The 12,728-nt window shown below is 53.9% G+C and overlaps 1 protein-coding gene across 3 annotated transcripts in view; it reads left to right on the top strand.

The window, feature by feature from the left end:
• Window positions 1-12,728, top strand: part of LOC109375243 (inositol-pentakisphosphate 2-kinase) — a 112,253-nt gene that overhangs the window by 46,133 nt on the left and 53,392 nt on the right. For 2 of the 3 annotated variants that reach the window (XM_019630520.1, XM_019630519.1), the window contains 5 exons: window positions 1,473-1,625; window positions 3,117-3,551; window positions 4,393-5,400; window positions 5,889-6,040; window positions 7,355-7,565. In XM_019630520.1, the coding sequence (XP_019486065.1) occupies window positions 1,473-1,625; window positions 3,117-3,551; window positions 4,393-5,400; window positions 5,889-6,040; window positions 7,355-7,565 (1,959 nt within the window). Of the gene's footprint in view, window positions 1-1,472; window positions 1,626-3,116; window positions 3,552-4,392; window positions 5,401-5,888; window positions 6,041-7,354; window positions 7,566-9,382; window positions 11,479-12,728 lie in introns of those variants that run through there. The other variant, XM_019630521.1, reaches the window with a different exon arrangement.

Below are 12,728 nucleotides of genomic sequence, written 5' to 3'. Positions count from 1 at the left end.
ACGTCCTCCACAACTAGACTGAAGAACAAAAGGATAGCAACTTGTCTGTTCCCCTTCCCCCAATTCCCCAACACTGTTCCCATCCCCCCAATACCCCAATAAAAATCTTAAAAAAAAAAAAAAAGAAATACCTGCATGGCGACATCGAGACTGGTGTTTGACCAGATACCTGGTTGCTGTGTATCAACAGCCAGGTATCTGGTCAAACACCAAGCCAAGTTGACACTAAAATTAACCATCATAGTTGGTCGGGCTGTAAATGGATGATGGCCAGAGTCAAAGCTGCATGCAATTTGTCCTCTCCAGACAAATGAGAGTGAGTCATTGTGTGTTTCCTCCTGTTGCTGCTCACACTGCCATCGTGCTTATTTTTGCCTGTTTACCAGAAGTTTTGCTTTCTGGGGTAGGGGGCCTTTTCTCCAGTCGGCATCTTGGTTGGTGTCTGTTTCCTCTGCTGCTGGTTCTTGGACACCTCCTTGGGTCGCTTACGGAGGAGGTTGTGTCCTTCCATTTTCTGGAGATTGTGGCAGTAAGGTTTGTTAGAGTGCTAGCTGTGCTTGAAGACTCTCCCCCTTCTGCTACTTTCCTTTTCTCTCTTGTTTTCTTTTTGGTCCTATTTCGTTGTAGCAGTGCTACATTACTGTTTGTGTGTGCCTGCATGGAATCGTGGAATCTTGTCTGCAAAGTGTGTTATGGGTACAATCATGAGACACCAGCATGCTGGGAGAGGACAGATGGAGCTGCGGGGCCGTGGGTGAGGCACTTTTAGCCTGGGGCCCAGGTCAGATGGTGCTGGCCTGGGGACACCAGATCTTTGCAGATATGCAGAGAGGCCACTTGGAGGGCAGGGGCATTGAGGGGAGATGGTTTGTCTGGGGGACTGTTCAGCCCCCAGGGGACGTTGGCTGTGTCTGGAGACTGTTTCAGTTGTCACAGCTGGGGGAGAGGCTGCATTTGGTGCGCAGAGGTCAGGGAACTGTTAAACACCCTTCAACATATAGGATGACCCCAGAATGTTGCTGGGTCTGGGGCCAAGGTACCCAAGTTCTGGCACGCAGTGTGTGTTAGCCATAGGTTGAAAACTCCACGGCATGCCTGCTCACTTCTGCCTTGCCGGGCGTCTCAGTCCTCAGGGCAACTTGGAGGCAGGAACTATTTTTAACAGCTTTATGAGATAATTGGCATCCTTACAACTCACCCACTTAAATTGTACAGTTCAGTGGGTGTTAGGTTAGCAGTCAGTCTCCATATCCCCCCATCTGCCCCACAACCACTAACCTACCTGTTTTCTCCCTGGATTTGCCTATACTGGATGTTTCATATATGTGGACTCATACAGTGCGGGACCTCTTGTGTCTGGCTGCTCTCACTCATCACTCTTCCATGCTGCCCAGGCCTGACTGCGCTGAGTTCGTGCTCCAGGAGGGGGGGGCCAGCCGGGCAGGCTGCTCACACCTGCCTCCTCCTGGCAGATCAACCAGAATGTGGAGCTGCAGCGGGGCCGCCTTCGGGACGACATCAAGGAGTACAAGTTCCGGGAGGCCCGCCTGCTGCAGGACTACTCGGAGCTGGAGGAAGAGAACATCAGCCTGCAGAAGCAGGTGTCTGTGCTTAGGCAGAACCAGGTGAGCATCTGGCTGGCGGGGTGGGGGGGACATGGCTCTGGATCACTGCCCTCGCACCCCCTCACTTGGCTATCTCCATGCTCCTGCTATACACCTGAGCCCAGGGCCACACACCACCATGGACCGGGGTGTGTGGTGGCAGGGTCTTTCCCTACATGACTATGAAAGCAAGGCCTCTGGCTGCAGTGTTGGCTGACCATTGGCCTGGCCAAGGTGTCATGGCCAGCAAAAATTGGGAAAAATATAGGAGCTGATGAAGAGGTGACACCAAAAAACTCTAGGGGTTGGGTATCCAGCTCAGCCCCCTCTCAAGTGCGAGCAGGAGGTCCAAGACGTCCCCATGCACTTTGACACCCTGGAGCTGTCAGCCTGCCGATTCCTCCCGCTATCTCAAGTTTGCTAGTCCCTTTGGCTCCGCGGTGGTCCTGGGCCTCAGGTGGCCTTCTGGGTAAAGCCAGTGGAGCATTCTTGAGCAGTGTGGAGATGTCCAAGCTGTCATCTCCTGTTCATGAGTAATCTCAGCAATGGATGGGACAAGAGGGTCGCCTTCACCTGTGATGGGACATCCGGGTGGTCCTGGGCACTCAGGTCCCTCAGTGCCTGCCCCTGTCACCGACCTCTCCAAGAGCCACAGCCCTGCAGGGTGGGAGCTGGGGGGATCTTTTTCCCACTTTAAATTCTGCGTAGGGAATTATGGGCCCATGTGTTTATCCCGACAACAGAACCTCTGTGCTTGCAAAACACAGGCTCAGGAACTCTGCATCTGGCTGCATAAGAGGGCCCTCTGTGATATCAGTCACAGGGGACATGAGGGGAGAGACACCTCACCCTGGACCCTGGGTGTCACTGGTGGAGTCCAGCCCCCTCCCGGGGAGTCCCCTTCCTCAGGCTGCAACCTACAGACATCCGCTCAGTCCTGCCTCTGAGTGGCTTGTTACTTATTTTTTGCACAAATATTACAGAATAATAAGAAATGTTCTTTAATATTGCCCGTAGACCATGAACCCCACATCAAGCACAGGTTTCTGTCTGCTCTTTCCTTGTCCATCTGCAGACAGTTTCAGCAGGCATGACTTTGGGTGCTGCTTCTCCCACTCGCTCACTCAGGCGTCTGGCTGTGGGTGCTGAGCAGCTGCCACAGATCCCGTCTCAGGGAACTTATGTTCCTTTGTTTTGAAATATCATTAGAAGTCATAGTGCACATCTAAATATGTATTTTATGTATCTTAAAATATTCAGTCAGCTGTTGATGTTAAGTATTTTGTAGAATTTAAAATGACTGTACACTTGGTAGCATACGAAGTCAGCTTGTTCTGATTTCCACAGTCTCCAGCTCTGAGTTCCAGCTGTTGCCCGGCTCACAACTTGTGCATACCTGTCCTTGTGTGTTCACACCTCAGGCCCGGGACCCTCTCAGCAGCCGTGGAGTCAGTACACGGGTGCGTCCTCCTCTCGCTCAGGCTTAGCCGAGTGTCACCCTTTCTTTCTCAGGTGGAGTTTGAGGGCCTCAAGCATGAGATCAAGCGTCTGGAGGAGGAGACCGAGTACCTCAACAGCCAGCTGGAGGATGCCATCCGGCTCAAGGAGATCTCAGAGCGGCAGCTGGAGGAGGCACTAGAGACACTGAAGACGGAGCGGGAACAGAAGAACAGCCTGCGTAAGGAGCTGTCACATTATATGAGCATCAATGATTCCCTCTACACCAGCCACCTGCACGTCTCCCTGGATGGCCTCAAGCTCAGTGATGACACCGAGGCCATGGCCAACGGTTTTGAGCACGGCAGTCTGGCCAAGCTGCCTCTGGACAACAAGGCCTCCATGTCCACCAAGGACGGCTTGGCCCCGCCCTGCCCCAGCCTTGTGTCCGACCTCCTCAGTGAGCTCAACCTCTCTGAGATCCAGAAGCTAAAACAGCAGCTGATGCAGGTGAGTGGATAAGCCAGTGGGTGGGCGGGGCTCACCTCTATTGTGCCGTGCTGCGCCCCCCGCCCCCATAAACATATTGTGGATGTCCCAAATCTTAGCTTATATTTACCTGAAACTCCTTCACTGTGCGAGTGGGACTGCAGCATTACAGGAGGAAGGTGCCCAGAGAAGTGGGCTTCTGATTATGTGATTGAAGTTTGGGTGCCAGTTGCGGTTTTCTCATGTCCTTCTGTGGTGCCCATGTGCTATGGACATGTCACAGTGGAATTCCAGGGTCTGTACTGCGGCCCCTCAGTTTGCTGCACATCTCTGAGGAGGGGCCCACCTGGCCCCCTAAGCCTCTGGGCAGGGGAGAACTGATGGTGGCCCCACATGTGGCAACCTAACTCAGACAAGTTATTACCGAACTCCAGGGGTTTGCTGCTTGGGGTGTTCTATTCAAGAACAAGACATGGCTGTCATTAGGCAGTTTTATTTACTTGCCAGTAGAGGAGACAGCCAAAGCTCTGTCTCCCTGAAGGAGGCTTAGCTATTGCTTATATACACTATTCGGTTCATTACGTGTTGATTTCTTCTTTGCTAATCGCTAAAGTTACCCTGTTGGGCCGGTCAAGCTCATCCAGTTTCAGCTGCATCTGTAAAATATGTGCTTCATTTTAACATTTACTAAGAAGAGCATTTAGTAAGAACTTCCCAGACCTGGAGACCCTTGTCCTATCTAACAGTGTCACAGACAGGCCAGCAGGGTGACAGGTAGGTGGGGTTACTACTGGGACTGCCTTGGGGTCCTCCAGTTGCATGGACCCTGCAGCTGTTGACAGGCCCTTCTGTGCCTTTGCAGATGGAGCGGGAGAAGGGGGGCCTGCTGGTGACACTGCAGGACACGCAGAAGCAGCTGGAGCAGGCGAGGGGGGCCCTGTCGGAGCGGCACGAGGAGGTGAGCCGCCTGACGGAGACCCTGAGTGCTCTGCAGCGCCTGCAGGCCGGCAAGGAGCGGCGCACGGCCCTGGACAGCGAGAAGGAGCGCGACAGCCACGAGGATGGTGACTACTATGAGGTAGACATCAATGGGCCCGAGATCCTGGCCTGCAAGTACCGCGTGGCCCTGGCAGAGGCCGCTGAGCTCCGGGAGCAGCTGAAGACCCTGTGTAGTGCGCACGAGGCCAGCGAGGCTTGGCACGCCGAGGAGAAGGGCCGACACGAGGCCGAAAGCCAGGCACTCACTGAGAAGGTGTCCTTGCTGGAGAAAGCCAGCTGCCAGGACCGTGAGCTGCTGGCTCGGCTGCAGACTGAGCTGAAGAAGGTCAGTGATGTCGCTGGTGAGACGCAGGGCAGCCTGAGTGTGGCCCAGGATGAGTTGGTGACCTTCAGCGAAGAGTTGGCTAGTCTGTACCACCACGTGTGCATGTGCAACAACGAGACGCCCACCCGTGTTGTGCTGGACTATTACCGCGAGGGCCCAGCTGGTGCTGGCTGCTGTAGCCCTGAGGCTCGCGGGCACCGCTCGCCAGTCCTGCCCAAGGGGCTGCCGGCTACAGAGGGTGGGGCTGGGGACAGCAGCCCCTCACCTGGCTCCTCACTGCCGTCGCCCCTGAGTGACCCGCGCCGGGAGCCCATGAACATCTATAACCTGATCGCCATCATCCGCGACCAGATCAGACACCTGCAGGCGGCCGTGGACCGCACCACGGAGTTGTCGCGGCAACGCCTGGCCTCGCAGGAGCTGGGCCCTGCTGCGGACAAAGACCGGGAAGCCCTCATGGAGGAGATCCTCAAGCTCAAGTCGCTGCTCAGCACCAAGCGGGAGCAGATCACCACGCTGCGCACGGTGCTCAAGGCCAATAAGCAGGTGCACACTGTGGTGGGGTTGTTGGTGCGGGAGGGCAAGTACACACTGTGTGGGAGGGTGGGCAGGCAGGTATGCACTGCTGGGGTTGGTGGGGTAGGTGCGCACTGTGGCGGGGGCGGGTAGGAAGGTGTGCACTGTGCAGGGGTTAGGTGGGCAGGTGCTCACTGTGGGTGGGTGCGGAAGGGCGCGGGCAGGCAGGTGCGCACTGTGTGGGGGCGGATGGAAAGCTGGGCAGGTGGGCAGGGGCTCTCACACTCCTCAGTTCCCTCCTGGGCCTGTGTCACCACTAGTGGCTCAGACCTCAGGCTACAGCTGTACGGCTTGTGCTACTGAAGGAAAGACGAGTGTGAGCCCCAACTAGGTGCAGTGCGGGGGCTGGGGCACCGAGGCCAGGGGCAGGAGAGGCCTTGGCCTGTGGCACTTGCAGAAGCAAGCAGACCCCTCCTTGTGCTCCTCACCCACCCACCTTGCGTGTCTCTGAACCCCAGACGGCCGAGGTGGCCCTCGCCAACCTGAAGAGCAAATACGAGAACGAGAAAGCCATGGTGACCGAGACCATGATGAAGCTGCGCAATGAGCTCAAGGCCCTCAAGGAGGATGCGGCCACCTTTTCCTCGCTGCGCGCCATGTTTGCCACCAGGTAACACTTACGGTCCCTGTTGCTGCTTGGCCGGTGTCCAGGAGCCTTCCCTGGGAAGGTACTATGCCGTTCCTGCTGTCAGTGAAAACCCAGAGGGCCCCGTTTTGTTCTCTGCTTTACATGTAAGATGAGGAAGCTGAAGGCAAGAGATGAAGAAGACAGGTCCCCAGTGGCCAGATTGCGAGTGGGCAAGTTACACAGCTAGGTTTGGGGCCAGTAACTGACAAGTGAGGAGTTTGCCTCCCAGAACTTGGCAGAAAGTTTGTAGATTGAGAAGGAAGGCTGTCCTGTTTCCACTGGTGTTCCTTATGTGACCCTGCCAGTCAGAGATGGGGGTGGGGGCAGCAGGAAAGCCTCTGGGGAAGGTCAGGCTTCCTGGTGTTTCTGTCATCCGGAGGGGCCTAGTGCCATCTGCTGGCCAGTGTCGGGAAGGCACTGAGGCACCAGTCTCTAAACTGTCCAAGCATGTCTTAGAGGGCGGGGAGGCTAAGACTCCTTGACAAATGAAGTTGGAACTGAGCTCAGGACCTGCTTCCCCTCACACCGGGGTGCAGGGTGCTCCTCACTTCCCAAACATGGGATGGGATGGGATGGGAGGGTCGGGGGACAAGGGAAGAAAGGTCCAGGCTTCTCGGGAAGCTTCCTTTTCTCCTGGGCAGAGTGCTTGGGAAAGATAGCCAGTCCCTCAGCACCAGATATGTTGACCCTCGTTTCCTCGCCTATTTAAAAGACCTAACGTCTCAGATGGAGCTGAGATCCCAAACCCGCTTATCTCTGGGCAAGGGTTAAAACTTGCTGTAGGCCCTTGGTCCCTGGAGAAGGGAGAGTTCCCACTGCCCCCTCTACCCAGGCCCCACTCCTTCTCTCAGGGACAGAGTCCAAGTGGGCATTTCTGTCTCCCAGCTCCGTACCTTGAGGGGGGTGGGGGCACATGTCACAGTTAAGCAGATGCCAAAATGGGCTATTCACAGCGTCCACACTTGCCCTTCTTAGGCTCTGGTTGACTATTCCATGCAGCTTTACTGAGCACCTTCTGTGTGCACACACTGACCTCGGACTATCCATATACCCTGAGAGCCAGGTGACGTCTCACCTCTAACCAGCTGTCCTGGGTCACCTGAAAGCCTTGAAGGGCAGTGTCCACTTGCCTTAGTGAAGACCGGCATCACAGAGCCCTCCTGGAAAAGGCCCAACTGCCTAGGGGCAGGGCCTGTTCCAGCCCCATGAGCAGAGCGACCCAATGGAGTCCCCTCACCTTGTGCCCCCATCTCCTACCTGGGTCCTTCAGCCACGCTCACTTCTCACACCCTGCAGGTGTGACGAGTACATCACACAGCTGGATGAGATGCAGCGGCAGCTGGCAGCCGCCGAGGACGAGAAGAAGACGCTCAACTCCCTGCTACGCATGGCCATCCAGCAGAAGCTGGCACTGACCCAGCGGCTGGAGCTGCTCGAGCTGGACCACGAGCAGAGCCGGCGGGGCCGCGCCAAGGCCACTCCCAAGGCCAAGCCCAGCACCCCAAGCGTAAGTCATACCTGCGCCTGTGCCAGCAACAGGACCGAGGGCGCCGGGCTCGCCGCTCAGGTGCTCTGCGGCGAGAAGTATAACATTTGCTGGGATTAGGGCCACAGGGTCGCACACTACAGCTAACCTGCCACTCGTCACCTGTCTGCTTCACCTCGACTAACCCGGCGGCGGCGGGACTGTGGTGCTAGGCTGGTCTTAACCATGACTAACGCACATAGGGAACGATTTAGCCAGCAGCATCGGCATGCTGCTCCACCTGGACACGGCAAGCTCGTGTCTGCTTCTCACCCCTGGGAGCACCCTTCACAGCAGCTGTTTCTTGGCAGGGGGTCTGGGAGTCAAGGTGGGGTCAGAATCACGAGTCCTCACAAGAACATGGCTTCCTAGAGCCTGGGTGTCACCAGCTCCCTAAGGCCGGGGCAGACCTGAGGTAACTCTTGCATGTTCTCCACGTGTGTCTAGAGCAGCCATGCTGCCCTGCATCCAGGGAGCAGTGTTAGAGGTTCCTGCCCAGGTCCCAGCTGTAGCCTCACAGGATGGAGAGAATTACCTTATAGTTTGTGGAGTATCTCACTGCAAATCCCCTTTGGCACAAAAGTACACAATTTCTTCCCTCAAACCCAGAGAAAGAGCAGCCCTGAGCCCCGAGTCCTCCGGCCCCGACAGCGGTCACACTCACACGGCACAGGCTCTCCTGACCACACCCTGAGACCACAGCTCACAGCCTGGGCTTCTCGTTCAAGATTTGCCCATTGGTCTGGTGGCCTGCAAGGCGACAAATTGGCAGGCCCAAGGCTGGGTTTTTTTCCATGAGAACAACTTGCTAAGTGCCTGAGCAGACTCCTGTCCTCGGGGGAAGCCTGTCCCTTCTGTACTTAGGGTGTCCCCAGCTTTCAGAGCAGATTTCTCCAGTCCCTGGCCATTATCAGGCCTTCCTCCCAGGGGACATTAGACCCTAAGAAACAGGACTCTGGACACCCCCAGCCTTATCCCAGCCCGGCGTGGGAAAGGAGTTTTGTGTGGGCCCAGGGCTGGTCCGAGGACTCACTGAGGAGGAATGTGGTTCTCCTTAATCATGGCAAGTGCAGGGGTGGCGACAGGCAAGAGAGGCAGCTGTGGGCCCTCCTTTCCCAGAGGTCACATCCACACCACAGCTTTGGCATCAGGCCATGTGAGTTGACACATTCAGAAGCAGAACCCTTGAGTATTTTGCTCCCTGTCACTCCGCAGGGGCCACCGGGCTTGAGGCTGTGGTCTTCTCCCTTAGGGGCTCCCTTCCTCATCTTTCCATGGCCCAGAAGGGAGAGTTTGTGTTGCCCCTTCACACAGCTGTGTGCCTCCACTCCCCTTTCTCTGGCTCCCGAGTGTGTCTCAGTTCCCACCAGACTCCAGGTGCTGCACAGACTGCCTTGGGTTTTACAAACCACTGGAATTGAGAGGTGCAGGCTGGGCATGCCTGTTCCCTCTGCATGCCTGTCCCTGGCTTTGGTCTGCTTTGCTGATGGGACATTGGGTCTTGGATTCCCCTCCCACTTAAGAAGGGGTCAGGCCATCGTCCCTGTGTAAGCAGGTCTTCCAGGGGCGTGGCTGCTTGCTGGCCCCTCACCCCGCTTCTGCCCCGCTCGCCAGGTCTGGCACGCAGCTTCTCTCCATACCTGTAAGGTATCTTCATGAGGCACTTGGGGCTGGTGGCCCCCCTAACACATGCAGGTCTTCTCTGCTGCTAACGCACCCACGCCTCACAGCTTGGCGAAAGTTTCAGTTGTCCGACAGGTGACTGGTTCTAACGCTGTCTTGTTTTCTCCCATTTTCAGCTGTAGATTAGCTGCCGGGAGAACTCGGCCACCGACCCTGTCACACTGCAGCCCCTCCCCTCCCCTCCCATGGGCTCACGCAGAGGAAGGAAGGGCAGCCTAAAAGTACACTTAGAAACGTTTTTGGATATGCCACTGCAATTCTTTTTTAAATAGCATTCCCGAGTTTTTAATGGCAGAGGAAAAAAGCTTTAATGTTCAGAAAGCCACCAGCTGCTGCTGCTTGGAAGGGCCTTTGTACAGCGCTGAAGAACCTGCTGGGACAGCAACTGCCAGGCTCGCTTAGGAACCTGCTAGAAACGCTCACCACTGGGGTCTCCCTATGACAGATACTGCTTTTTCATTTGATCAACCTGTGCACTTTTGATATTTTGATTATATTTGCTTAATCCCTTGCATAGAGATGGTCTCAGATGCCATGGTCTATCTTGTGGTCCTGTAGCGCTGTATTAGCTCCTGACGTGGTGATCTGACGTTGGCACGTGGCACAGTTGTGTCCTAGTGTGTAGCTCTAGACTGTTTAGGTTAAGGCTTCGACCCGGTGAGGAGCTCGGCTAAACACATCCACGCTGTGGTTCAGCAGCCTTTTGGATTATACGGCGTTGTGGTTCATGTTGGAAATTGCAGGTTTTAAATGCCATGTTCATTAAGAAATCCAGGGTATTCTGATTCTGGGGTTTTTCATATTGTATTATTATTATTCTTAGGAATAGTTCAATGTAACAAGAAGAAAACTTGACCTTTGCTCTGGTTAAACAGTTATAGACACTTGAAAACAAAAAAGATAAATTATTGAATGAGTAGTAGTATTTACAAATTCCAGAATTTTCTGGGCTTTAGGACGTTGTGAAGCATGACTGATTAACAGAATTTTATACAACTGTACCAGTGAAATTCCAAATTGGAATTGTTTTGTTACTCTGGTTGTTGTGCCAAATTGTGGTACACTTAGAAAATTCTACAGTCAATTTCTAGGGTGTTCTATTTCAACACCTTTTTGTTAGTAATCATTGCCAGTAGTGCCTTCATCAGTTAAGGGAGGTATCCCGGCATAGTTTATTCTCTAAAATGGACAGTGAAGAGCTAGTTGAGAATGCTGAAGGCCAGTGTGGACCAATAGGTGTGAGTGGGCGTACTACACCTTCACACCTGAACCTGGGCGTCTTCACTGAGGGAAAGAAAACAGCAATTGTGCAAAATTCTGTTAGTCAGTGATTCTTTACTGTGCAGATCCTGGGTTTGAGAAATGAAAGTGAACACAAACCTTGAGTGTGCTTTGGGAACCAAATGGACTTTATGGGAGAAGCTAAGCAAGTGGTGTGAATAACATGCCACGTTTACGAAGAGCCGCAGGCGGCCGGGAAGCCGGTGCCATCGGCCTCATGCAGGGGGTGAGGGCTAGCCATAGCATTCTTTGCAGATGTGAGAAAAAGACGTTATATATTCTCTTGCTTGGTGTAACTAATCACTGTTAATTTCAGGAAACAGAACTCGCTAAAGCTCCTTAGCAAGCCAGGTCTGTGTCCTGTTCAGTTTGCTGAGTGAGGTTGTGTGAATGGTCAAATTGGTACTCAAAGAGGAAGAAGAAAGTGTCCTCTCTCCTCCAAAACAAAGGGCAAATTATAATAAGTAGCAAGAATAAGAGAGTTCTGTTTCCTGGAATGAGCATTTCTTATTCCTAGTTGTAGGGACTCCTATTTTTACCTTCTATTACAGTGTTGATTCATAAGAAACCATGTTACATTTACGATAACTTCATCTGTATGGGGTATTTATTTGCAATGATGTCTGAGTACTGTATTTTTTTTCTGTGCATTGCCTTAGTGTCAGAATGTTGTCTTTATTTTAAGATCATATGCATGTTCTCCTGCCAAGGAACTTTTACACAGACCCAAACAAACAAACAAAAATGCCTTCAGATTCTGAGAAAATGAGGTGGAGCATGGAAAAGGAATAGGAAGGAGAAATCAGTCGCGACCTGGGACAGACATGGCGCAAAATCTTGCAAAGCCAGTGCATGTGGGAACAGTGGGCCTGGTGAGGGGTCACGTTGGTAGGACCAATAAATAAAGAATGATATAAAGACAAAGCACAAAGCTTGTTCTCTGTGGCTGCGCTCATTCCCCGCCCCAGGTGCCTGTGGGCCCAGCAATACACTGTAATTCCAGCGCCTAAAACAACAAAACCAGCCTGTTAGAAACCCTGCTGGTAAGAGCTGGAAGCAACTTCGGGCCCAAATCCAGAGGTGTGCGGAGGAGGGGGGTCTTTGGGGTGTCCCCTGAGATGGGTGTCAGGCGTCACGAGCACCCAGCACCTTGGCAGTGAGAGCACATTGCCTTCACCATCCTGTTTAGAAAGCAGAGATTTGGGTAACATGGCATCGTTTGCTGTCCCAATTCCTGCTCACTGATCCCAGGAGTGAAGAGATGCAGGCAACAAGGGTTAATCTGTTTGTCATCATCACAAAAGCGTGTTCATCTGTAGGAATGTGTACAAGGCATGTTGAGTCTGTCCTGCTGATTGCTTGTGGGTATGAGCATAGGGGACAGATCCTGGATGACGGAACAGGGCGTCCCTGGGATGTTCTGCTACCCCTGCTTCTGACAGCCTCAGTCAGGCCTGAGCAACTTCACTCAAACCTCAGGGCAAAGGCCGTCTGAGGCCAGGGCCTCTCTTCCCTTGCATCTCCCCAGGACTCCTCCCTCTACCCAGGGTTTCCCCTCCCTTCCCTCTGCTGATCCCCATCCCTCTTTAGTAGCAGTGGCCTGAACCTGTCTTCAGTTTGAAACTTTCAGAAAGAGACTTGTTTTTCTAACTCTGTAGCTAGAAGGAATCTTCCTCCTCTGCTGGCCTGTGTTGCCCCAAAAGGTCCGTGGAAGAGGTTGAGAATGGAGCCCACAACATACCTGGAGGAGACCCCCCCAAGGAGGATGGGACGCTGGCAGTGGGCCAGGCAGGGCAAGCCTTTTTTTAGGTGGGGACACCACCTGGCCCTTGGCTCCCACCATGTATGTGGCACATTGTGGCCCTGGCCCAGTCCCACATGTTGGAGTGTTCAATTTGCACAAGCACCGATGCTGAGGTCCCCCAGTGTGCTCTGAGTGCTCACTCGTGGTTTTTCACTTCAGGGGTGGAGTGGCAGCCTCCAAAGTGGGCAGTGTCCCAGGAACCTGTGGGAGGGGGCATTTGACACTGAAAGGCCACCTGCTCAACCTTCCCTTTCAACAGGGAATGTCTCCTATCACCTCTGTCTTCCTGGAGTAGTTTTCACCCTCCTACCCCCCACCCCCAGCAGGTTTGCAGAGCTGGAAAGTGTCAGGTTGGAGACAGACGTTTGGTTGAATCA

This window comes from Hipposideros armiger, unplaced genomic scaffold, assembly GCF_001890085.2.
Source record: "Hipposideros armiger isolate ML-2016 unplaced genomic scaffold, ASM189008v1 scaffold_919, whole genome shotgun sequence".
Classification (NCBI taxonomy): domain Eukaryota; kingdom Metazoa; phylum Chordata; class Mammalia; order Chiroptera; family Hipposideridae; genus Hipposideros; species Hipposideros armiger.
Note: the sequence above shows the minus strand (reverse complement) of the source record. Positions and strands in the feature narration are given on the sequence as shown.